Source organism: Python bivittatus, unplaced genomic scaffold (genome assembly GCF_059951505.1).
Source record: "Python bivittatus isolate LINGU-HERP-01145 unplaced genomic scaffold, Pbiv_v1 ctg000080_np1212, whole genome shotgun sequence".
NCBI classification, from domain to species: Eukaryota; Metazoa; Chordata; class Lepidosauria; order Squamata; family Pythonidae; genus Python; species Python bivittatus.
The window spans coordinates 31,032,286-31,060,000 of NW_028277035.1; the positions used below are offsets into that span (position 1 = coordinate 31,032,286).

A 27,715-nucleotide genomic window follows, 5' to 3' on the forward strand; every position below is an offset into this window, starting at 1 on the left:
TCTCTCATTTTGAGCCTGACTTTACTTTTGTTGTTTTGGCATCCTGATTGACTCATAAATGTTTTAATTGAACCTACATAAAATGTATTATCTCCCAGGCTCCAACTTCTATGCTTTAATTACTGGGTATGAAACCTCTTATTTGGTTTTCTGATTAATTCTCACATAAATTCATATAAAGAATGACTGAATTTTGTCATATGTCAGGACTTTTAAATTACAACAAAAAGAAATTCACAGTGTTAATTACAGCTGGTATTACTGTTTTGTTGTTAGATACTGACATATCTCATTTTAGTTCATCCAAGATTGTGTGATTTCAGCATATAACAGAGAATGGATGTTAAGCTCTGATGGGATTTTGTGTATAAAAAGGATTTTTTTCTCCCTCCCTTTATAATCTGCACTACTTTTTTGAAAGATTAGAAACTATAGAAGATAATTCAGGTTTGAAAACATGACTTGCTGTAAAATCACGTGGCATTTAAATTGTGGCATTGTGGAGAGAATATAGGTTACTGGAATTTATTTATTTACTTACTTACTTACTATAGCCACCCAACCCAACCAAGTGACTCTGGGCAGAGAACAATTCTAAAACAATAAAAACAATTAAAAACAATACAAAAATAAATATATACAGCAGCCAATAAAATTATAATAATTTAAAATTATCATAATATTTGCAAGCTTTGGGAAAACATGAACTTAGCCCAAGAAAACAGGAAAGCCTGAGAAAGAAACTGAAGATTGGCTTGCCTTGATTCTCTTTCGTATGACAGAGAGCCAGTTTGGTGTGGTGGTGAAGGTGCTGGACTGGAAACCAGGAGACTCTGAGTTCTAGTCCTCTCTCAGGCATGAAAGGTGGCTGGGTGACTTTGGGCCAAGCAGACTCTCTGTGCCCAACCCATCTCAGAGAGTTGTGGGGAAAATAGAAGACAGGAGCAGTACACTACCTTGAATGGTGCAAAATAAAGGCAAGATATACATCTAATAAGAGGGAAGGAAGGAGAAACACTCAGGCTTTCAAGTTTCTGTTGTTACAGCCGATATCAATAGAGTCCTTCTGGTCTACCCTGAAGGACTGACAATAACTGCTAATAACTATACCATCAGTGACATGGAAAGGGACAACTGCTGCATTCAAGCTTGTATTCCTGGCTACCACTGCAACATTCCTTATCTTCCATTAGAGGCTGACTCAGATTTGTGAAGGCAGGCTTCCTCAACCTTTGCATTCCTTTGTATGTTATTTTGTGCTCCTTTGCCTATAATAAACTGCAATACAATGTATTTTACACACACACACACACACACATATATATATATTGTGTGTGTGTGTGTGTATTGCCTATATACGTATTGCATACCATTTTTATAGTTGGAAATGAGAAATACCCGTAATTAATGCCCAAAAAGCCAGTACTAAGTGAAAACAGTTATTTTATAGAATTTAACACAATCACACAAGGCAACTAATGACATTGAATGAGACTTGCTATAGTAATCCTACATTACTTCTAGTCATTAAACCACAATTAAAAGATAGACAGTAATATTCTGGCACATATTATTGTTGTGGTATTCTGATCAGCTGCTATAGAAAACATGTGGCTGGGTGTGTATTTGAGTGAGGGTGTCCCTAACTTCCTTTCCTTTGTGGAGGGAGGGAAGGTTATCTTTAGTAACTGAAACACTTGTAGGTTTTCCTTTTGTTATATTTTATTTTGCAATTGATAGTGCTTTTGGTTCCTTTCTAGTTCTATAAAAGATCCTTGATTCACGTTGAACTCAACCCTCTGCGAATGAGCCACCACAGAAATTCAGCTTACTGTCCATGATATGTGCAAGCCACGTTAAAATATTTTAATTAACTAAATGAGAATTACTGTATACATTTATTTTGAAAAAAATCCTGCAGTAGATATATTCACGGTACGAGAAAAAGCTATCTCCTGTTTATTTCCTTTATCAAGTACTTGGAGCTGAGTGGATGAAAAGCATAACCAATGGAAAATCATAAAGAAAAAAAAAGCATTCATTCACTTTGTGTTGGATTAACAGTAAGTTTCTCTGACCTCCTGAAAAATAAAATAAAAAACAGTTTAGCAGAGCATTTAAAATGTACCAACCAATATGAATAGGAAAAAAAAAACACTTCTATCAGTTTGAAGTAGTATGTACTTCATAATTCCTAATGTATTGGCTGTTTTTTAATCACCAGGCTGTTCAAAAAGTACTCCAGCTCATACTGTCCTTCCCACTTGCTTTGACACAATGGCTTTTTCCAAATAATGTCATTAGACCAATAGGCATACATTGATCAGGCTGCACAATCCTGATTATGTCAAATTGATGGAAGCAAAACCGATACATACTTTTTATTTTCTGTTGTTAATTATGAGCTGCCCAGAGTCATTCTGGAGTTGGGCAGCCTCTAAATCTAATAAATAAATAAAAATAATAAACACAGTATAGGGATACCAGTTCTTTTGCTATTCATCTCTCCTGTTCCTACTTTCTTCCAGATGCATAACGTGTATTTATTATTTGCTTTCCATCACTATCTGAAGAACCCTTCCCAACTCTATTTCACATCTTTCAGCATCTACAGAGGCCTTATAAAACCATGCAGTACTCCACAAAGCCATTTCTGAATATTTTGCCCCACACATGTATCTATTATTCTATTCCAGTTCTTCATATTTTGACAGTGTTAAATATCAAGATTATGCTTTCAGCGCTCATATTCCATTGCCTATGTAATCCATTCAAATACTGTACATCAGAGCTACAGGGTACTGTTAATTAACATCATCAGTGATGTAATTAACTGGCTTACTCTCAGAATAAGAACCAGGATGAGAAGCTCTTTTTTTAGTTCCCCAGTATCTTTGCAAATGATTTATGTGCTTGGTTACAGAAGGTTTAGACATTATCACAAAAAAAATTGATTATGTTTGTGAACATGTATCTTACGCGATTTTATAGTATTTCAGCATAGTGATGTCTATTTATTATTAGCATTAGGCAAATCATGCTACAATGTCTCAGCTTTTCTCACAAATTCACAACTTTCTCCATTATAGCAAGTGCCAGAAATTATATTTCCAGAAATGCAGGAGGCAGGGACTCAGACAACAGTATTCCAAAGGGAAGAAGCAGATGGTGCATAGTGTACCAGACAAATTAAGTCACAGGATAAGCAAGAGGTGCTCCACATTAGCCCCCAGTGAACAACCTCAAATGGGAAGGTGGCTAAAGACTAGAAGAATTAGGAGTTTATGATAAGAGCTGTCCTGGGCTCCAAATATTAGTGTATGTGGGTGTTTTTTGTTAGTTTTCTCCTTGCCCAAAGTTAACTTTTGCAATTGAGACAAGCTACAATCATTCCACAAGCTAGAGTCCTTGCATATTATCTTATACGAGGCTCTTTTGTGCCTAATTAGCAGTAGCCATATTTAACAATATCCTTTTTTTTCAAGATAACTTTATTAAAATTTAAAAACAGAAGGATAAAAAACTAACAAGAACTAATAATCAAGAAAAAGAATAGAAGAAAAGAAAGAATAAAGGAAGAAAGAAAAAGTGTAGAAAAAGAAAGAAAAAGAAACAAATACAAAAAAAGAAAGACTTCTGACTTTACAGCAGATATAAGTAAGACATGTATTAAACTCTTACTCTAAGATTACAACTTAACATCCATTTTTTTCTATAATCTATTAATGTTACTAATCATCAAATCCATAAATCATAATTTCATTTTTTTCTGTTTCCCATAAAAAGTTCAAGAGGGGCTTCCAGTTAGCATTAAAATTAGACAATGTCTTTTCTCTGATCAAAGCTGTCAATTTCGCCATCTCAGCTAGCTCCATCAACTTTACCATCCATTCTTCCATTGTAGATAATATTGAGTTTTTCCACCTTTGAGCATACAAAAGTCTCGCTGCATTTATCATATTTAGAAAAAAGGTCCATGAGATTTTTCCAATTGTTCCTCCATCAGCCCCAAAAGAAATGTCTCTGGTTTCAATTGTATATTAATCTTCAAAATCTTCTGAATTAATATATGTATTTGAGTCCAAAATTTTTTAGCTTTATTTACATGTCCACCAAAGATGATAAAAAGTCCCTTCTTGTTGTTCACATTTCCAACATATATTTGAAGTCACTTTGTACATTTTTGACATTTTCTGGTGACAAATACCACTGATACATCATTTTATAAAAATTCTCTTTACGGTTATAACATAATGTAAATTTCAGCCCTTTCATCCACATACTTTCCCATTGTTCCATTTGTATATTATATCCAAAGTTTTTAGCTTGCTCATCTTCTGTTTCAAGTCTCAACAAAAGTTTATACATTTTAGCAGTAAGATGCTTGTCATTAGTACATAACTCAATTTCAAATACAGTTTTATCACATTCAAAACCATGTCCTTTTATCAACTTTAAATCTTTCTACTAATTGTACATGTGAAAACCATTGACACACATATCCTTCTGATATCAAACATTTAACAATATCCTTATTGGCATGGACTTGAGGAATTCAAGGCTAACATTACTACTCTTCTATCAAAAAATATTCACCCCCTTTTGGATTGTTTGCATTTCTGCATATCTTTGCCATTAATTACTACCAAAGCTTCATGTCTTAGAGAAAAAATAACCCCAATAATTTTAATGTTAAAATTATAACATTTAGTAGCTGATAACATTCAGTAGCAAAGATATGCAAAAATTCAGATAATCCAAAAGGGGGTGAATGTTTTTTCAGAGAACTATACATTGCTACCAATGTGAGTGAGGGCTGGTGGACTAAAAGCACTTTGGCATCATTTTAACTATTCTGTGTGTGCTGATGTGGAGGTGAATGCTAAGGTGTGTCCCTAGTGTCTTAGCGTGTGCACCAGTATAATCCCTGATCAATCAACAGTGCTGAAATTTCTGTGAAAAACTGGGGTACGTCTGCCATTTGATTTTTTTCCCCACAGTGAAAACAAAATAACTTAATAACATAGCTTCCCAGGCTGAATATGTAGGCAATATGGAGAGAAGTGGTTCCTCAAAATCTAGTGAACTACAGTTCCCAGCATCCCTGACCATGGACATACAGACAGTAGCTATTAAAAAGTGTAAATCAGCAACATCTGGGTGGCAAGGGTTTTCACCCCTGATACAAAAGATACTAACATAGTAACAACATATGCACTCCCCAAACACTTAATTTGACAAACTGATTATAGGTCTGCTTTGCCCGTGCCTTTAAATATACTATATAATTCAATACAAAATGAATAGTTTGGTGACTACTGCATTTCAAAATACTTTATTAGAGGATCTACACACGTTATGCAGAGTTATCCATGGCACTTTTTAAATGAAAATTTAATTGAAAAGCAAATGTCTTGCGCCAGACATTCTATATCTTCCCAAGATGCATGCTGTAACACGGAAAAACTTGGCTTTTTTCATTCATGTTGCATATTTCCTGCATTTCCTGTGCTCTAAACATTACATTGAAAAATAAAATTAGTTGACAGAAGACTTTTATTAGAAACTCACTTTTCTATTAAAGTAAAATTATCTTCTTCCAAAACATCCCAATGTTTTACATCCTAACAAAATTTCCAAAGGGTCTAGCAGCAGCTTTTTGGCATTCCTCGTGCAGCATGAGATCATGTTTTTTATTTATTTGTAAATGACAGACCAAAGGATGCAAATATTACACACGACCCCCCCTTCAACAACAACTGACCAAAGTAATCCCGAGAAGGTCTGGGAATGTGGAAGTGAAAGAGCAAAACTTTGGGTATTTCCAGGGTTCTGCTACCTCAAAAGTGACTCAGGGCATCAGTTTTGTTTTATTAAATCCCCAGAAAGGAACAAGGGGAACCGTCTTTGTCAGCTCCAGATATGCAACCAAAGGAGCCAATGCAAGCCCCTATCAAGGGAATGGGGGGGCTTTGAGGCCCACAGGTTCCAAATCCAACTCTGATCTATCCCTTCTACAACCTGCCTAGCAGCCTACCACCAGTGTGAATACTCCCAGCAGTAAAGTGACACCACAACATTTTCATCAGCCGTATCTTGGTCATTTGAAGTGGATATCACACCCCTGAGATAGTGTTCCAGAAGGGGATCCCCATTCTATCCTATCCACCCATGGACAACCATCCAAGGGGATTGTGGTTACCCTGGACTTTTAATTTTTAGCTGAGTTGCTGTCATTACTGCATAGGCAAAGACAAGGAAGTTGAAATCAACTGTAATCAGTTAAGCACGTGGCTATATGACTATAAGATCACATCACTTTAAAAAAATAGCAGAGAAATTTAACTTACTTCTTGTTTTTCACGATTCTGATCCATATTTAGTAAAGATGGTATTTTTGATATTTCAGCTTTCTTTGACTCCCTCTTCAGCACTCTTACCTGTTTAACTTTTACAAGAAAAAATAACTAATTATTTCTAGAATTGCACTTTTTCTGTTCTGAAGCAAATATTCCAAAATCCGCAACTCAGTAACTAACAAAACCATTGAAGATTGCAAAAGGAAACCATTGCAAAAGGAAAACTAATCTGTTTATCAAAGCTTTTATATTTTAATTCAGCTTTTGCATGCAGCCATCCATTTACAAAGGAAGGATGCTACTCCAGATGCATACTAAAAGAAGAGCCTGTTTGCTGTCAATAAACTTTTTGGGAACTCTTTCCTCAAATCTTATGTACTGCCATTTTCATTTCCGATTTAAAGTCCATAATTATATATGCAAACACCCACATATTCACAAAGATCTACAGAATATAAGAAACATACTTTCCATTCCTTTCAGGTCTTTCTGTTGCCCCGTTGTAGTTAGTTCTGGGAAGTGAATTTCTCTCTTCTCACATCTCGAAATATTGCGTTTCTTTCTGTTTATGTTCACCATTTGATCAATTTGAGCAGCTCTTTCATACAAGGATACTTTCTCCATTTGGTTCTAAAAATGGAATAATTATGCATCCAAGGAAACATCTATACCATGATTATAATTTGACTGCGCCTTTATATCAAGAGTCAACAGCTCAACACTTCTATGGACAATTGTACATACAACACCACTAGATGCCACCCGCAGATCTCCTTTAAAAAATAATTAATTGAAATTTTAAAAATTAATTAATTAGAAACATCAGAAATTGGTCCAAATCATGCAAGACAGCTTATTCTTGTAAGATATATATGAGAACTCATTAGATCTGAGCTATTTAATTTTTTAAATTATTTTTGTTTATTTCTGTCCTTTATGTAACATACTAAAAATCTTTCCTTTATTTAGGGAAAGCTTATACCACCAAATAAAGCTATACCATTATTACAAGTAAAAGAAGTTTTTAAAAAGTTATTGGGCAAACTAAATCAATAGGTTTTGTGCTTTAGTAGCTGACAGCATCCAGCATTATGCCTCTGAAAAATCCAACTACCGTACTTGCTTGTTTACATTATGTACTAAGATCTATTTTTTAATCTGCTAAAGAATAAGAAGCAGCAACTCCCTTCCTCCTAAAACAAATGGGAAAGCCAAGCCAATGCTTGAAAGGTGTTTCCAAACATATTTCTCTAAAATAGTTATTTTAACCGGCACACTGAATGCTATGAAGATCCATTCTAGGTCAGAGTTCAACGGCCAATCTTCCCATAAAAATTTGCTTTCAGTTACCACATTCTGGTAGGCCTCCTCTGTAACCAAAAGCACTGAAAAAGCCAAAGAGATGTATGGCTCAGAGAGTTTTTTATTCTCCAGTTCAGATCATAGGAACAATGCCAGCTATGGCCCAGAGGCCAGGAATGTGTAAATGTCAACCTGTCCATTTAGTATTAAGCTGCTTACTCATTTTTAGGAACCCTCAAAAAGTGTGCAAATATTTTACAAGGAAATATAACTGAGTTGGGATAGTTAACTCCAGGCTATGCTAGATTTGACAGCAACAGAACTTTATTGAAATGTTTACTACTAGAGATGAATATAGCTAGTCCTCATTTAGTGACCGCAAATGGGACCGTCAACTCGGTTGTTAAGCAAAGCAGTTGCTAAGTGAAAAATCACATGACTGCAACTGTGCTTACAATTTTACTTCCACTTTCTTTTGCTTTACAGCGTCAGAAAGATATGACCCCAAACAGCAGAGTGAGCCCAAACGGCAGGAAAGGTTTCCGGAACTCAACCCATAACGAAGTCAAGTAAAAGGGCAAATCTTATAGCCCTTTTTTCCCACTCACCCACCCTTTGGAAACTGACCCCAGCACTGCGATAAGTATCAAGAAGGGAATTAATGTTTGTATTTACATTCATTGGAGAAGAAAGGATTACAAGAGAGTAAAACAGCATACAATGGGGAATACACATCAAAAAGAATGCACTAGCCCTTTTTCCTAGCACGCTTGTGGCTGCGAACCACTTAGGAAGCAAAAAAGCCTTCAGTGTGAAATTAATGAGGGTCCTGTTGGTATAGGCAGCAGTGCAAGCCCACTGGAGGGTTCCAATCAACTAATTAAGGTCACAGAGCTGAGTTTGTTAACTTGAGGGTAGCACCTTTTGGGGAAGTGCTATACTGCAAAGAAAAGCAGCCAGGAAGAGATAGCTTGTTTAAGTAATCTCTCCACTCTGCAAGGAGGCAAAAAAGGGAAAAAAAAAACAGGTCAGGCATAGGACAGTGCAATACTGTACTGACTGACTGTAATGGCGAACATGTGACCGAGAGACGCTGCGAAGGTCATAAATGCAGGCATTGGTTGCAAAGTTACTTTTTCATCACTGTTGTAACTGTGAATGGTCACTGTCTGAGGCAGTCACTAAACAAGGACTACCTGTACAGCAAATCAAAACTCTACAAAAGGCAGCAGGACGATAGACAGACTTGAATAAATCCAGCTGAAATCAGCAGTAGTATTGTTTTCCTCACTGATTTCAAAGGGTATAAGGGTCAGAAACATAATTTTTTTTTAATGTACCTAAATATGAGGCCATCAAACGAATACTTTTGGGATGGCAGACTGATTTTAAAATCAAGAAATGTAAATGGATGACAAAAGCTCATTTCTGATATTAAAGAGAAGGAAAAAACCTCCTGATACACAGCCTGCAAAGAAGGTAAACTGAGGAGGAGAAGGCATCCTGATTTGATTGCAGTAAAAATATGAACCTCCTTCCTACTTTACACATAGATGGACTAAATCATGTTTAAACAAAAGTTTTGTTGTCAAATCTAGTATAGCTTAAAATTAATTAATTGCAAAATATTAATACTTGATTTGAGGAAGTATTATAATGGCATCAATGCATGAACTACATTATTTTACAAATATATTTTTTTTATAATTACTTGAGTCATAGCTCCTTCTTCCTGACGGCTGTTTGGACCTACTTGTCCTACTGATGGCCAAGGACTTCGCCGTTTCTTTGCTTTTTCTGGTAGTCTGATAAAGAAACAATACATTTATTCTTGGACAATAATTGACCAGTTGGAGTGTAACGCTTGCCTCCAAAATGAAATTAAAAGGCATGTTCCACATATTTTATCATTTTTTAAAATTTATGCTGGAAAGATCATTTTAAATAAGGAGTCATAAGCAGTATATTTAAATCTATGAATTAAAAAACCCTGCTCTTTAAAGCTTTGAACAAGCCCTGAAGTTTGTCCTTCTACTAACAGAAATGATTGGGGGGTGGGAGTGGAAATTGCTATTATTCCCAGGATCTTATTCTATGATTGTGATGGTATGACTGTATTTTGTTTTAATCCAAGTTATGGAGGGGAAATAGAACATTGCTCCAGGTTGGTTGTGACTGGAGGAGCCTATAAACCCTCTAACATAAACAAACAAAAATTAATATCCACTCCTATCCCCACCCAACTCCCCACTACATATGGTCAGCATTCAGTTTTCCAGTACATACCTTGAATTAGGACACAGGAAATGTGAACTGAAATTCGCAGTAAGATTTCCACAGTTTGGATGTATGCGTGGCATTGTTGTACAAGGTGTCTGTGGAGCCTCATCCTTTATCCCACCAGCATCAATGCCAACTGTTATCAAGGTGGTGCCATCACCAATTGTGGGTTTGTTCTCATGAGATAAGTTGAGAGCATTCTGAGACATAGTAACCCACTGTGAAACAGCATCTTCTTGCTCATTTCTTTTAAGCTCTGAAATTTCAGATTTTCCCCCTTTCACTTTAATACCTTTGATCTTTATCTCCTTTGACTTTTTGTCCTTTTCCATTTCCTAGAACAGGTAATACATTCAAACTTTGAACAATTATATCTACTTACATTTTACATTTTGTTCCTATAAAATGTGGAACATTCACAATTTTTATAAAGTTCACTGAAAAAATCAAACTCTTCAAGTCATTTCAGAATATGAATTCACCAATTTAAAAATAGTTATTAGGTAGATAGCAACATAAGGCCATGTTCTTTGTTCACAGTTTCAGTACATAAGTCTGTATAATTCTTACATAATCTTCTCATCCAGAATGCTAACTCAACAACTATCAAACAATAATTTTGGTAGATGAAATATCAGCCTGCCAATAGAATACAAGAACTTTATTCTCTGGATCATATGCTGGCATTTTTAATTATGGAGTTGTCTTACTGAAATAACTGAGAATATTTTCTTTATAGGGACACAACATTAAACAAACAAGAAGTCATTTGACACTTTAAAGCCAAATACATTTGTTGCATCAAAATACTGTGGCCTAGAATCCATTTCATCAGAGGATTGTAATACATTTGTTGTTTTTTAAGATGTTGCAAAACTCTTTGTTGTTTTTGCTGTAAAAGGCATGCCAGCTATTTCTCGGGAGCTTGCTACACCTAAATACAATATTTGTATTAAACAAATGCTGCTTAGACGGAAACATTTCTTCATTCCTAAAGGAATTTTGTTTTACAATATGTAATTTTGAAAAAAGCTGTTAGAGCTCTCAGTTTAGCAATATTAGAAAAAACAGAAGTTCTGAGGCTTTCTTATAACATTCAAATTGTTTTCCTTTGCTAGCCTTACAGCCTAATTAAAACACCCTGTTATAATGGCAATTCTGGTGCAAACCAATCAGAATGAAACCAAACATTTGGCAATGCCAATAATGTTGATATCACATCCTATCACATTGTATTTTTAGGATACCTTTGTATCACCAGCATAGACTAAAATTACATATTAAATTAAATCAACTTCTGTAACACATATATTAACAAATTTGCGTTTGGCTACTCATTGGTGGCTATGATGAGATTAGGGCATTTGGCTTTATACTGTGTACCATAACAGTCCATGCTTGTATGGCATAATAACAGAACCTCAGAACACTCATAGTTTCAAAGACCTTTATTCAAAAGCGTGAATTCTGGTTCTGTGAGTCTCTTTTTGTGCAATTTAATTACTGGTAGTGACACATACAAAGTTTAAGACTTTATGGGGGTTTTCTCTAGACTGAGAAACTGAAACTAAATTTATTTTATTATGCCTTTTTTTCTTGGGACTACCAAAACAACAGTGCTATGTATAAAACCAACAGTAAAAAAACATGCCCTGGCTCTCCACATGGAAGTGAACATGGACACTAGAGATCTCAAGTATGACACTAATATAGTAATTATATTAGTGCTACACGTGATTGGAAGTATACACATGAAAAAAACAGGGTTATACTGGCAAGTTCAACAGCAGAGATGCATTTGAAAGCAATGGAAGATCCATTGAGACCTTTTACTCCATTCAAGAGAACAAGCAAAATATAAAAACTCAATTAAATCAAGCTTGACTGCTAGTGCCTATATAGATAACGTATCCATGTAGTTTTTCTTAGCAGCAATATGGAAATGGTTTGCCACGGTTGCCTTCCTGGATGTTTTGTTTTCTTCTAGGCTAGCCTGCAGCACAGAGATTTCCTATAGTCCTCCCATCCAAATTCTAGCCAGGTACGACTCTGCTTAGTAGTTTTTTTAATTAACCACGATAGTTAGATGTTGCTCCCTCAGCACCTAAATTGAACAATCCCGTGGTAAATCCATATTACCACAGAATAAGACTCCCTGAATACAATGGAATGGTCAAATAAACATGACAGAAATGTGTTACTTAACTGTTTATAACACTACCTAAGCATAAACCTTAAATTCACAATAATCAAAATTCTTAATTAAGCCTTGTCTAACTTAAAGTTCATGAGTTCTTTTGAGCCAAAATTCCCACAATTCTCAGAGCTGTAGTGCCAACAGATCTGGAAAATGCCATGTTGAAGGAAGAATAAATTAATTTATATGGAAATCAGTAACCTAATATAGCTATAAAATATGATTAAATATTTAAGGAAAAACAATGGTATATCTGTAGCTTTTTAACATATATTCTGTATTTTTGCTCTGTCAATTTAAAAGAATAATCATAAATCATTCTTACCCGTAATGTAACTGGACCACTCTGAGACATGTTAATATGAACTATTCTTTTTTCATCTTTGATTTGCTCAACCTCTTTGTTATTGTCTCTGAATTTTGAAAGAAAACTCAGCTTTGCTTCTTGTAATAATTTGCTTTTCAATTCTGGTAAGAATCTGATATGAAAAAGGATATTATTTACATCACACTGACAATTTCAAATATAAACTTGTCCAATTGCTTGATCCCTACAAGAGTTTTGTTCTCCCTGCTTTCCCAACCAACTACCTACTGGCTAGAGAGCAAACTATGCCATAAAGCAAATACAATTCAGAAAGAAATTAATACAACAAACTGTTCACAAAACTCTTTATTCAGCTTCAGTTCCTGCCATATCTTTTATCTAAAAACTATATTAAGCTGATATATTATACAAAGCATACAAACGACAAAACATCTATATCTTAGTTTTGGCCTCACAGGCAAAGACTTAAAGGAGAATTTGCTGATGTGCTTTCTGTTCCATGTCAAATGTTTACTTATCAGTGCAATATATATTCTAACTTTCCAATTCTCTTTCAGTCTTGACAAATTATGTACTGGTCTATTTGTTATCTTTTAAAGATCAGGATTCTTTCTTGTCGCTTTAACAAAACCGCTTTGAAGTTTGTAAAACAGCACAAATTCCTAGGCAGATTTGCAACAAATTCACTCACTATTCATTCAGTCTTTTCATCTAATACTTAAGATTATTAAGTCATCCATAAATAAGCTCCAAGCCATAAGGGTCTGAAAAAAGACTTTCACACTGGTTTGTGCTTTAAGCTTTCCTTCTATCCATTCCATCCATTCAAGCTAATTACAAAAAATGTATCTGGAACTAGAAGGGTATACGCTTTGATAGACAAGATCCGAGACAAGATAGACAAGCCTAGTAGACTTTCTAATATAGGTACCCAACCCATCTCCAGCATGAAGGTAATAGACCCTGCTTCCATTAGTGTCAGCCTTTCTGTTGAAAAGATACTGCCTTTCTCTCATCCATACTTTCAAATGTGAACCATTTGTTGAAGCTGAAAAAATCTCATTCACTGATCCCTTTTCCTTCTCAGAAGGTGACCAACACTATCCATTCTAATAATAAACAACCACCATGTCTGGTGATGGGAGACTCTCTTGCATAGATTAAGTTTTTGATCATTCAGAGATATCTATAGTACTCAATGGATTAAAAAAAAACCTTGTTAATTTTTACTTTAGCCCAATTTGTTCTACCACATGTTCAAAAATAAATTCCTCAAAAGCCACTGTAACTTATTGGTCCTGAGATCTGGGTTGCTGTAATAGTCGATTTTTCTTTCTTTTCCTTAGAACTAATTCTCCTATGGAAATTAATCTCTTCTTTTTCCTCATATTTGTTTAGTTTCTAAGTGCAAACCACTGTCTATAGAAATGGTTTCCTTGTCAGAGGTATGATTTTCAGATTTGAGCTCTGAACCCTTTTACTTAAGCACATCCTGGAAGCAAGGACATGGGAGACAGCCCAGAATAAACCAAGAACATAAGATCACTTCTCCATCTCTCTTCTCGTCTCCCAGGGTACTTCCTAGAAACTTGGCTAGTTACAAAGTTTTGAGATAAAACTATTAAATTTCACAATGTAACACCCTCATGTTCGCATTGTTCTGGCTAAGATAAGGAAAGTTCTACATTTACCATCACTCGTATTATTGCCTCTGGCCCACTCTTCTCATACCCTTTTGCCCTCCAGTTTTGTTTGAACTGCAAATCCCAGAATTCCCAGGCAAAGCCGCACCAGATAAAAATTTTAAAAGTAGTAAGCACCTGGAAGGTATTAGTTAGGTATGGATGTTCTGGCCTACAGAGTACTGAGCCAGTGGATACCAACAATCATACAGTAATTGCATTGGAAATTGCACTGTTTTATATCTAGAACATGTCAAGAAAATAAGATTTTCCAGAAATTAGATGTTATACATAAAGAACACAAAGAAAATACAATGTCTCAGCAACATAAGCAGTATTATGGTGAAGATTTCATTCTCTCCAATCAATAAATTAACAGCAATTTCACATTTGTCATACAAAAAGCCAACCATCTTGAAAAGCTCTTTGAGTAAATGCTGAATGTTGTATCCAAATAGCTTACTTTTCAACAAAACCATCTCTGGTGAAATATTCATGTTGTAGCAAATCAGCAGATGATATCCTGTCTGCAGGATCCATTTGTAAACAAGCCTAGTAAATAAAAATTATTATTTTAGAAATAATATACTATAGAAGAATGTTGTGTAATAAAATGTGTATTATATATTATTTCTATTATTTTAAAAAAAAGTAAATGTAATTGCCCTTAGTTTCAATAATAAGTATCTCCCTTTATTGCCAGAAAAACATAGCTCATTTTTTCTCTACAAAAATTCGTATATTAGTACACTGATATGGATAAGCATCAGTCCCATTAAGACAAATTCTGTCTTGCTTAAAACAGAAAACAGCTATCCTTCGTATGATCTTTGAAAGGATTTCTAAGGGTACTTCAGGAATACAGGCCTATTTTATAGCTTAAGAAATGAAAATTGCTGATAATTTATTGTCTAGGATCCTGCCATCCTGCCTAAAGGAAGAGTACTTTGTATTTTCATTCACTCATTCATCAAATTTATATGGCTGCCCATCTCACAGAAGAGTGACTGGGTGGCGTACAATAAAACAGTTAAGATATAAAAAACAATTATTATTTTAAAAAAATTAAAAATTACAAAGGACACCAGATGTTAACAACAATGGAGCCACTTCAGTACCTCACTGGTCCCCTGGAGCCCCCAGGCCTGATGGCATAACCAGGTTTTGAGGGACTTTCAGAAAATCAACAGGGATGAACCAGCCTCACTTTGGTGGAGGAGAGATTCTATAAGGTGGGTGCCACAGCAGAGAAGGCCTGCTTCCTGGGACCTGCCAAGTTTAGCTCCCTAGCAGACTGGACTCATTGCATGCCTCCTCTGCCAGATCTGATGGAATGGCAGATATAATCGGGGAGAGGCAGTCCCTCAGATAACCTGGCTGCATGCCAAGGAAGGCTTTAATGGTCAAAACCAGCACCTTGAATTGGACCCGGAAGCAGACTGGCAACCAATGCAGCTCCTGGAGCAGAGGTGTAACATGTGCTGTCCTAGACGCACACTTAACTGCCCGCGCTCTGTATTTTGCACCAGCTGAAACTTCTGGATACTCTTCAAGGGCAGTTCCATGTAGAGTGCATTACAGTAGTCCAATTGGGAGGTGACTAGGGCATGAGTGACTGTGAGCAGAGCACCCAAATCTAGGAACAGGCTCAACTGGTGCACAATTCAAAACTGTGCAAAGGCTATCCTAGCCACGACTGCCACCTGCTAATTGAGCAGGAGTTGTGACTCCAGGAGGACCCCCAAGTTGCACACTGGGTCTGTTCGGGGCAGTGCAACCCCATCCAGCACCAAAAATGGCATAGTCCTAGAACTGGCAGGCCCCAAAACCCAAAGCCATTCAGTCTTGCCAGGGTTCAGCTGGAACCTGTTGTTCTCTATCCAGATCCTCACAGCCTCCAGACACCAGGATAAAACATCCACAGCATTGCTTAATTCACCAGGGGCAGAGATGTATAATTGGATATCATCAGTGTACTGATGATACCTCACCCCATGGTAATGGAGACCCAGAGGCCTCCTTTAGATGTTGAATAAGAGTAGAGAGAGCACCAAATCTTGCGGCACCCCACACAGTAGGGGCCAAGGGCAGGATCTCTCCTCCCCATCACCATCAACTGGAATAGACCCTGGAGAAAGGAGGTGAACAAGCAGAACACAGTGCCACCCACCCAGCCAATCCAGAAATACACCATGGTCGATGGTATCGAAAGCCATCAAGAGGTCAAATAAGGCAAGGATGGATGCACAACCTGTATCCCGCTCTCGCCAAAGATCATCCAAAAGCACGACCAATGCTGTTCCCATCCCATACCCAGGTCTGAATCCTGACTGAAACAAATCCAGATAATCCACTTCATCCAAGGTCCTCTGATGCTGTTGTGCAACCACCTTCTCAACTACCTTCCCTAAAAAGGGGAGGTTAGATACTGGATGAAAATTGTCCAGCATAGTGGAATACAGCAATGACTTCTTGAGGAAGGGGGCGAACCAAGGCCTCCTTAAGAGGTAAAGGAACAACCTCCTCACTCAAAGAATTCATCACTGCCAGAACCCATTCACATGACACCCCCCAGGCCACTTTAATAAGCCAGGAGGGGCATGGATCTAAAGAGCAGGTAGCTGAGCTCACAGTCCTAAGGACCTTGTCCACTTCCTCAGGCCTAACAGATTAAACTGTTCCCAGATTACCGGCCAAGACTCCTCCTCTGGCATTTCCTCTGGACCTGTACCAAGGCCAGCATCCAACTGCAAGCAAATCCGAGCAACTTTGACAGATGCTGAACAAATTCTTCTGCACGCCCCTGCAAGGGGTTATCCAAGCACCCTCTACCCAACAGGGCACTTGTCCCCAAAACAGGGCCCTGGGATGGCTATCCACAGACGCAATAAGGGCGAAGTACTGACACTTTGCCGCCCTTATCACTACAAGGTAGGCCTTAATAGTGGCTCTAACCCATGTTCAGTCAAGTTCGTCCCCTGTTGAACGCCAGTGACGCTCTAGACGTCTCTTCTCATTTCATCTCCCTCAGTTCTTATGTGAACTACAGGGAGTGGCAGGATCAATAAGAGAGGAGAAGTTGCATAGGCATGATCCAATCCAAAGCCTCAGCCGCCTTAACATTCTTAATATACCTGTACTTTACTTTTTCTGGGAAAATGCAGTTCTTTCTCCATCTTAGCTCATTAGTTGATTCAAAAAGTGAATCAACTTTTCTGATGGTGCTAGTTATAAGCTCATAGATCAGTAAGAATGATTTAATGGAATAGTGTCTTAATAACCTAGCAACTAGGCTATTGATGATAACCTAGCAATTCAGCCATTAGCTAGATGCCCAGGTTGGACCACAACTCTCATCATCAATATCCAGGGCAATGCTAGGTAAGGATTGTGAGTGGTACTCCAAACACCAGGAGAGCACTATGTTGGAGAAAGCCTACCCAATTCTCATTCCATACCTTATTTATTGCAAACCTAGCAACAATAAAAATGCGCAAGAAGGAATCTAAAACAAAGGGACATTGTACTGAATGTATAATTAGGAAACACAATGTTAATTAGGGCTATACTACTTCATCTTTCTTTCCCCAACTTTATTCCCAATTAAAATTTGGCTTTTATGGCCTTAGTAGCTCTGTATGGTTCCTCCCCTCCCCACAGAACTGAAAAATAGTTGCCTACTCCTGTGTTAAGGCAGACTATGAAGAAACTCCTCTCATTCTCATTCCTAGTAGTACTCTTTTTCCTCAAGGGATTAGCTCTGCCACTGTGAACCTGACACCATTGGATTTTCTAAAATGCCAAGACCACCATGGTTCCCTTCATTCCCAGAAAAAAATAATCCATTCATGGCATCAGGCCCTGTCTTTGAATATCCAGTCAAGATGAAAATGAAGGAAATGCATACCTTTCACAACCTGGAGCTCATTAGATATCCATAACCCCCAGCTAGCATGGGAAGCTCTTTTATGAAGAAACAGCACCTGTGAAAACTACTCTGCCCTTTTAAAAATAAATCAGGGTACTATTAATGAATAGTAGAGCCCTTGTTTGCCAGGAGTCTAAAAAGGAACATATTCTATATAAATATGCCATAGTGCTCTGGTTACAAAGATGCTGATCTGAACAAATTAATGTAAACATATTTAGATTTGACATCTTCTGTTAAATATTCATCAGTGAATATTTACAAAAGCTACTAAGTAATCATATTTCCAAAAGCTGTTTACAAACAGGGCTGATCCTCAATAAGAGCTAATGGCTAGGGTGTGGGTGTGTGTATAGTTCACCAGAAAAAAAAAAATGAGTTTAAGACTACTGTTTAGCAAGACGGGAAAGAAAAGCTGTATAGTTTGAATTTGGCAAAGACAGATGATGTTACAGAAGTCTTCTGCAATCTAGCCATGCTAATTGTATTCCAACATATTGAAAGGGTATTAGGCTGGGGAATGTGTGCTGAAAACTAGAAACTGTTGGGTTAGAAGCAACCTAAGAACCTTCAGAAGTATGCAGAATTGCTTTGCTGTCTCTGTTTGGTCCTACGTCCAGTGTATATTGGTGCGAAGAGAGACTTTTCTGGGTTTTTTTGGAGGGGGGGGGATGGGTTTGCAGCCATCAGAAAGGCAAGGCATTTCAGAAAGTGAGCAATAGGGAAAATATTTAATTTGGTATCTGTGTGTGTGTGTGTATGCACTATATGTATACTCACACACACACACACACAATTATAATAATAATATTTTAAAAGAAAAACAGGGTTGATTACCAGCTTCATATTTCCCCATGCAGAGTAAGTTAAGAACTGTAGTACTGCTCTTGGAATTTCTCACTGCTACAGTTATAGGGAGCATGTAAAAATATTTCTCAGAAGCAGTGTTATCAATCCAGAAATTGCTTTATAGTCATCAAGGAGGAAGCATTGTTTGACATGACTAAATTGTTCAAAGACTCCCTTAGGATTCTCTGGGTAGCTGACATGATGATACTGTGGCATATGAAAGTCTAGCATAGAGACATCCAAGAATTGCAGTAACTAGCACTTTCTGTACCATCAGTGAAATTTAATATGTAGCAGAATTGCATAAAGAAGAAATTCAAGTTGCCATAAAATTTCCATGTTTGGCTAACACAGTTTTAATTTGTGAATACTATCATTCTGTTGCTTGCAGCTTTAGAGACCTTTCAATCAATGAATGAATGAATGAATGAATGAATGAATGAATGAATGAATGAATGATAACCCTTCATTTCCTTGAAACTAAGTCTATCAGCGCTAAAGGAGTTATGGTTTGTATGAGTACTTTATTGCTGTAAGCCTCATTACTTTTTGCTGAATCAAGTACTTTAGGCTTTTGTTCAAGTATAAATGATAGCTGTGCAGTATTCATTATTACAAACGTGCCTGCTGCTGCTATTGCCATTAATAATGTAACTGACTCTTCGTTACTATGTACAATTCTTTAGGTTTAAGCTAAGATCTGATAAGCAGACACCCTGTCTAGAACCATGTTAATAAAATGTGACTTTCAGAAATATACCCCAAAAAACTTAAGAAAATGTATTTTATGGGTTAAAATATTATAAAGAGGCCATCAGTCAGCCTTCAAGAAACATGTCATTATGTAATAGATTAAATCAGGGTTTCCTATTTTCAACAGGACCTCTCACAGAGAGTTCAGGCAGTTGAGCCATAGCAACTCCCAATCCAACCTGGAATGAGGATACAGCAGAATTCAGTGGCAAGACAACAAAAGACAATATTGTTACATCTCTGATCTTAGTAACGATTACCAAAACAGACATGGGCAAGAAAGCTGATGTAACATGTCAGATTAGTCATAGCTACATTGTTACTTGTTGCATAACCACTAACATACCTGCCCGGGACTTGCATGGCACAACTACAATAGGGTGTCTTTCGCCTTCTGTAACCAATATAAAGCCAATGAATCACTGAGTTTGGAATGTGGTTAAGACAAATAAAAAACAATGATTGGTATTACAGAAGTGACACAAGGTTTATTTAGTTTTGTATTTCAAAGGTTAAAGCAAGAAGATCTACAGTATCACCCTTTCTCTTTTTCTGGGGAGTGAGATGAAGGGAGGTTAGTGATTTGGAACAGTAGAAGCAAGTAGAGGCAAGACAGGGAGCGACAATGGGGACAGCAAATTTTATACCAGCGTAGTTTGCTGATACAGTGAATAGGTTCCACTTCAAGCAATTTATTCAGGATAAATAGAGAAATAATACGCATCCTGAAATTATCTATAAGCATAAAGAAAATCAGCTTATAATATTTCAGGAAAACCTTGTAGCTAGAATTTTCATTAAAGAGAATTAAAATGTTACCCTTAAATTTTCAAAGAATTGAAAATAGATTTGAAGGTAGCCTCTACCTCTTTTAAAAACTGCTATAAGTTCTTCATTTCCTCATACAAGCAAATGAGTTGTGAGTTCAGTTATGAGAAGTATCAGAGGTATGAAAAAACACTATTCCCTGCCAAATGAATCACAAGGCACAAAATGACCACACCATTCACCAAATACATCAGGATTCATCCACAACCTTCAACCATCCATCATGAAATAGCCATTACTACAATTCATCTGCAAATCTTCCCACACCACAATAAAGAAGGGACTATCCTCCAGCATCCTGAGTTCCTGCCTGGACTATCATCAGTTAAAAAAAAAAGTTGCCTTAGCTTTCTTGAAAATGTTAGATGCTGTTTTAAAATTCCTAGCTTCCTTTCCTCAGTACAAAATAAAGTTTATTTATTAATCTCACAACAGTGACTCTGGGAAGTGTAGAAAGTTTAAAACCAATAGTTACAAATTTATTCTGAAATGTTAACTAAAATATTTAATAAGAAATAATTAACTATTCAAAGTTAGAAGTAAGTGTATAATTTCCAAAGTATGTGTATGATTACCCAAAAGGGTTAGCACAGCATAAAGCAGTTTTACAAAGAAAAAACTAATGAACAAGTTGATTTGGATCCTATTAAAATTATTTGGGATAAAACCCAAGATACAAAATGGAAAAGCTATGAAATGGATAGAAAGTTGTAGAAGTGTCTTATAATTATAATTATTAATACATTTTTGTCAGGAAATATTTTCCAAAAATGTGATTCAAGATTAAGCTAACTACCTACCTTGAAAGACAGTTGTTTGAATTTTTATATATTTTAATTGCATTATACTTTTTAAGGAGATGAAACTGTGAGCTCCAATTTATGTCATAGTTAAACAGCATTAATACTGAGGTCTATCAATGTAATTAATAATAAATAGCATTTTTTTTTAGCAGCCCACGACATCAGGCTTGGGCAACAAGCCTGTCAGAACCAATGGATCAACATTCAGTTGATCCGAAAAAAGGAGACCCCACAAAAACGCTAAGAAAAAAAAAGCTTCAATGGAAATGAAAGTCATATTGATTTAATCTGTTAGTTAATAATTAGTTAACAGTATTTGAGACTAAGAAAAAGAGGTTTTTCTGTTTTCAGTTAAAATCTTTAAAAGCCAAGATAATATAGGTAAGCACAAGTTACCAAACAAGATCAAAAGGGGAAAAAAGGTTTCAAAATTAAGTACTTATTGGTATTTTATTATAACTGACCAGATAATGTTCAGCTGCCAGTAAAGGCACTTTGAAGATACCTGTAATCTTTTCCTTTACATTAATTTTGTTTATTATCATTTTTAACTTGAGAGAAGATGATGGAGAGATAATGTTTCCACTTAGTACATTCCTTGTGAATAATTAAGATCTCAACATTTTCAATATTTCTCATTACTAAAAAAAACCTCCTTTGTTAATCTACGCATGACTTGATGTTAGGTTTCACAGAAAGCTTTTATGTTTTTAAAATAAAGGTGAAAAGGATCAAAGGATACTTTATCTTCTGTTAGTATAATATCTTGTTCAAGCCAAAGCAATGCCAGTTATGCGCTCTGTAGAGTTATAATCCGCTACTGAGATTTAATAAGTGGTTAGTGGTTTCCATAATATCATGCCATAAGCAGTAGAACTATGTAGCATGTTAAATTCCATTCCAATGGATGCTTTGGAGTATAAAGGAACATAAATATAGCATCTGTCTGCAACTCCTTAAGGTAGTCATGCCTTTTCCAAGGATCACACATCTGCCCCCCAAAGCATCTTTAAAGAATCAAATTCAAAGCATGGCTCTGCCCAAATAAAGATCAATTTTGATGAAATAATAAACATCAGAACATGTTGAAAACCTAGTCAAAATATGACTACAGTTGAGCTGGAATCTCCTGAAGAAAGAGAAATCTCCTAGATGCTGACTAAAAAACCCAGCACAGCCAACCACTCAACCTTTAGGGAATGAATGATAATCCAAGACAACTTAGGCTAAGACATCAGCATTCCTCCAAATGCTCTGCCCTGTGCTATGCAAGTAAGAAAACAACAATGAAGCTCTACTTATGCATAAAACCTGAATCACGCCTACTGCAAACACAGCAAAACAAAAACAGAAACAAAAACCCAACTATAGAAATAAGCGCTTAATTAAGAAGTTTATTTAATCTTAATGTATTGGGATAGTGACCATAAATATATTTAAAAATATATTTACTCCTGCATGTTAAATCGTCAAGTCAATAGGAACAGCCAAAAATCTTTGATTCTTCAGTGTTCATATTCAAAAGGTTTACTTGCTACAGAGAGCCAGTTTGGTGTGGTGGTTAAAGGCACTGGGCTAAAAACTAAGGGCAGTGAGTTCTGGTCCTGCTTTAGTTATGAAGACAGCTGGGTCACTTTGGGCCAGTCATTCTCTCTCAGCAATAGGAAGAAGGCAATGAAAAACTACTTCCAAAAAATACTGCCAAGAAAACTGCACGAACATGTCCATGTGGAGTCAAGACTGACTTGAAGGGACTTTTTTTTAAATTTTACTTGCTGTAGTAAAATCATGGCTGTTGGTTTAAAAGTACATAGATATTTCTCTCTCTCTCTCCCATATACACCCACAAATAGTACCTCTCTCTGCCTTTCAGTACCTAAGCTTTCAAGATACGCTCAAAGCTTTTCTACAACACTCTGCAGGATAAAAAAGGAAAATAGCATCTTAGACTGGAAAATTAAAAACTTTACGGACTACCAAAATTACCTGAAATATGCAAATACCTCTCTTTAGACCTGAACTGAAATTTCAAATATCAGTACAACCACCTCAGGATATGAAAAAGGCAATGACAAACAAATAAACAACAAAAAAGTTTTTATATCATGTTGCAAGTCTCTTTCTCATTTCTAAATACAACTGATAATTCAAGATTTGTAAATTATACATAAAAAGAATGTCAGGCTACAAATAATAATCATCAGTAAGCTTGATACTCAGACCTCTTCTGACATACATGAACCATATCTGCAAGTAGTGCACTGAGTTTGGGATATTTTTTCCTTGCACTTTTAGGATGCTGAACTTCAGGAAGGACCATCCCTGAAAAAACTGGGCTCCTTATAAAAATACTCTGAAGGTGAGGTGTCAAGTTTCCTGAAAGACAGCAAACATACAAATAAGCAATCCAGGTTACTGCAACATTTATTATTCACAGCACTGTTAATACTTCACAATACATTAGTTAACACTGACCTTATATCCACAGTTTAAGATTCAACTCAAATTAAGGTAATTTTATTCAAATTAAGAGATGGATCAATTTAAAGTCAGTCTCATTACTGGTATCTTGAGAGACACCAAGAATTTTGTGATTATAGATTCTCCAAATAGTTAATAATTCTAAAGGAATATTGTTACAGTAAAGGAATATTGATAAAACCTTAGTGCAGCTGCAGCAGGACCTGTTTAACAAAATAACCTTACAGACCTTATTTTTCTAATCTTCATAACATGACTTAGAAATCTGTTTGTTACAAGCTGTCTTTCCTCCATCTTTCCCTAATTAAAAATAAGTTCACTGAATGGAGTATGTCTTATTGTTCAGTAAATATATATTTAAGATGAGATTTTTGTTCAATGTTCCCTTAACATCCAATTTCTTTGAAAAAGTAGCACGCGTGCACGCACACGCACACACACACCCTCAGAATGTATTCCCCATTGTATATTTCTAGGAATGGGGATACTCATGCTGCGTACTAAGTATTCATATAATATACAATGTTTATAATGCAACATAGGATGAAATGACATTTTGCCCCAGACAGCTTTGCTTTATACATACTTAGCGATCAGGTAGTACTGCTAACAAGTCTCTGCCTAGAACTCTACCCTAAGGCTCTAAATACAGGTACCCAACATCAAACTGGGAATACCACAACATCACTGACATTGTTTTTACTTAACATACATCTTTTAAAAGGACAAGCAAAATCATATTTTCCCTTTCCCCAGTGATGCTCTAACCTCTGTCTCCTTTTCCTGACTCTAGTAAATCATTGGAGAATGCTGCTTTGAACAACTACTGCTTCATTTCATATTTTGAATCACGGACAAGCAATTTGGTGTCTACTATGATCACTGCTTATGCTGGTAAGATCTGATGGGAGTTGCAATCCAAATCAAATGACTGGTACCAATTGTCTTCGCCCATCCTGGATCCTTGCCAATTTGGCTAATGTGGTTATCTTACTTGGTGGAATTGGAACCCATGGCATAAGAGGAGTTTATTTTATTTATTTATTAAATTTATATCTCCCCCAGAGTTATAGGTGTTGTCTTCATGGAGCCTGGCCTGGGATCGGTGTGGATTTTGTATTGTCTATCTTCTCATTCCTCCTTTTTTTGTGTGCCATGACCATAAAAATAGTGCTTCTGGTGAGCATGGGGAAGATAGAACCCAAGCTGAAGAAGAGGGTGGAGGCGGCTGGTAGAACTGCTAATTGTGCTATAAGAATTAATGGAATGGGGGCACCAAGGTCTTGTTTTCAGTGTTACAGACATGATGATAATGATATATGTGTATTTGCTGGGAATTGTTATTAATTCCCTGACTGTTTCACCTACAATTTTGGGCTTTCCCTCCCCCATATTCAGGAGTGAAGAGGAGCCAGTGTAATGGAAAGGAATGTTCGGGACAGCTATCCCCATTCTCCTATATTGTTTCATTTGTGTTTGTTTATTTGTGTTTAACCATATTTGTGTACCATCTCCTTAGAACAGAATACTATTAGCATGTAAGATTAGACAGAGAAATAAAAAGTATGGTTTAAAACATGCATTGCGCAAGGGAGAGAGGAGTTACATTAAAGCTGCCTTCTGTGCTTTGTAAAAACAGCACTGAAAACACCGATTGGAGAGGTTGCAGCCAGGCAGAAATGCCATCCACTCACCCACCCTGCTTCCTGAGACTAAGCGCAGCTCATCCCCTTCCCCAAAGGGTCATAAAAGTTTACAGTCTTGGAAATCTGAGAGGAGAAGTGCCTGCTGAGAGAGATGGACTGACCAGGACAGACTCGCCCACAGGCATCCACGCCGGCATCCCTGCTGGTCATTTGGCAACACCCAGCTATTTGACTGCATAACAACATCCCACTTGGGTAGTTGAGCCACCCCCTGGGCTCTTTCAGGACCATGCCAATATCTGTAGTTAGCACACTTTATCCCACCCATGCCCATAGCCTAAAAAAGGGACAGCCAACAGAGAGAGGGAGAGGGAGAGGGAGAGAGGAAGACAAGGAAGAGACAGCAAGTAGATGAGGAAGCGCAAAGTGATGTCTGGGCATGTGTAACAGTTAGAGGCAAGCAAGAGGGCTGATGGTCAACTGCCAAGATCACAAGCCAAGGTAAGTGGCTCATCTTAGCTTGGGTGCTCAATACCAACATTGCTTAAGAGCAGAGTTTAGAGCTTGGCCTGGACCTTGGCAACAATTACAAAAGGAGCAACCATGCTGAGGCAGCATATAAACCCCAACAAATGCAAGAACTATGGAGGGAGGCAAGGACTGTATGCCACTTTACAAACTTTAAGACTTTTAACTACTGTAAGGACTGAGCCCCAGAGACTGGTTTACATGGCCAACTTGTCAGGACTAGGAGGGTGGAGTTAGCCCTACCCAGTCAGGGCAACAGCCTATTATTGAGGAAAGTGTGTGCTACAATAAAGCATTGTGTAATGTTTTATTCTATGCTGTAGCATGTCCAGTCATCATCAGAAAGAACCCCTCACAAGTGGTGGCAGCATCGTGCTCCAAGCATGTAAATGATGCCTAAGACATACAAATAAGTGCATGGAGAAGGAGGCGAAGCAGTAACCAGTACTTGGTACATAATTCCTAGTACCCTGGCATCACAAGCATGCCCTCAGACTCAGGGATACACCAGATGGCCAGCAGGTACAGCAAGAAAAGGCAAATATGGTTGCTGAGGAACAAATGGATACAGATCCAGCATTGGAAGCATATGAGGCAGAGGGTGAAATCAAACCCACTCCAGCAGAGCCATGAGCCAGTATTATGAAGGAGATGCAAGAAAACAGCAAGAACCAACAGCAAGAAGAGCATGCACATCTCTTAAGAAAGGAAGTAGAGGAAAAGAAATGGCAAGAGACTGAACACAGAGATTGCTTAGAAAGGGAAAGAGAAAGGACAGAAGCTCAAAGAAATGGGTTTAGGGACCTTCTTTCCCTCCTCAAGAAACAGACATCACTGTAGGAGAGGCTCCACCACTAGCTAGCTCTACTCCTAGTAGAGTATGTTAGGGATATAAAAATCCATACACTAAGTGAGGATGAAGACACACAGGCATTTGAATTATGTTTGAATGTGTGGCAGTATCATGTAAATGGCCAAGGGAGGATTGGATGGCCAGGTTGGCCCCTTGTTTGACAGGAAAGGACAAATATAGGTCTTCCTGCTCAGGAGGTGGTGGATTACAAGAAAGTAAAAGAGATGATCCTCTACCATTATGAAGTCACAAAATATGGTTATAGGCAAAGATTCCATGAATGTAAGTACCAGGAACAGGAAGGAGTGAGAGAATTCTGGGCAAGGCTGGGAGACCCATCTAGAAAATGGTTACAGTCAGATATATATAGAGGAGATTATGGATTAAATTATTTTGGAGTAACTCCTACAGGTCCTACTTGGACCTGATAGATTTTGGGTGCAAGAGTGTCACCCAGACACAGGAATTAAGGCAGCCTCCTTAGCTGAAGATTACCTTGCAGCCAGAAGAGCTGAGGAAGCTAGAAGGGAGCATGGAGAGGTTGGAAAAGGGAAGAAAAAAGGAGAGACTAAGAAAGGAAGTGTCAGGGAAAAGCAATTCCTTCCCAACCTAAGGGAGGTCAAACAAACCAAGGAGAAAATAGATCCTGTTATAAATGTGGCAAGGTAGGGCATGTAGCTAAAGATTGTCAAAACCGCCAAAGAAAGGGACCTTTCTCAGCCATGTTGCAAGCACCCAGAGAATCAGAAATAGCAATACAGGCTAAGATCAATGGAACCCAGTTTTGGGTTTAATCGACACAGGAAGCAGATGGACTTTAATTTGCCCTTATTTGGTCAAGAGAGCACCAAGAGCGGGCGAAGAGCACTTAATAAATGTTTATGGTCATACTAGATCT

At 37.1% G+C, this 27,715-nt stretch overlaps 1 protein-coding gene and 1 long non-coding RNA gene across 20 annotated transcripts in view; one reads left to right on the forward strand and one right to left on the reverse strand.

The window, feature by feature from the left end:
* LOC103050998 (uncharacterized) overlaps nucleotides 1–27,715 on the forward strand; it is a 58,366-nt gene that overhangs the window by 26,875 nt on the left and 3,776 nt on the right. For all 9 annotated transcript variants that reach the window (XR_015794761.1, XR_015794764.1, XR_015794760.1 and 6 more), the window contains 2 exons: nucleotides 23,605–23,668; nucleotides 24,584–24,684. This is a non-coding gene — a long non-coding RNA (uncharacterized LOC103050998). The remainder of the gene's footprint in view (nucleotides 1–23,604; nucleotides 23,669–24,583; nucleotides 24,685–27,715) is intronic.
* The window catches only part of CDKL3 (cyclin dependent kinase like 3), a 37,628-nt gene continuing 13,403 nt past the window's right edge, over nucleotides 3,491–27,715 (reverse strand). For 6 of the 11 annotated variants that reach the window (XM_025174865.2, XM_088133754.1, XM_088133749.1 and 3 more), the window contains 8 exons: nucleotides 23,546–23,685; nucleotides 14,612–14,700; nucleotides 12,464–12,617; nucleotides 9,948–10,276; nucleotides 9,373–9,466; nucleotides 6,827–6,989; nucleotides 6,351–6,448; nucleotides 3,491–5,513 (listed from right to left, as the gene is read on the reverse strand). In XM_025174865.2, coding sequence (XP_025030633.1) covers nucleotides 5,478–5,513; nucleotides 6,351–6,448; nucleotides 6,827–6,989; nucleotides 9,373–9,466; nucleotides 9,948–10,276; nucleotides 12,464–12,617; nucleotides 14,612–14,700; nucleotides 23,546–23,685 — 1,103 coding nt within the window. In that variant the 3' untranslated portion in view covers nucleotides 3,491–5,477. Of the gene's footprint in view, nucleotides 5,514–6,350; nucleotides 6,449–6,826; nucleotides 6,990–9,372; nucleotides 9,467–9,947; nucleotides 10,277–12,463; nucleotides 12,618–14,611; nucleotides 14,701–23,531; nucleotides 23,686–27,715 lie in introns of those variants that run through there. The other 5 variants (XM_088133753.1, XM_088133757.1, XM_088133756.1 and 2 more) reach the window with 3 other exon arrangements.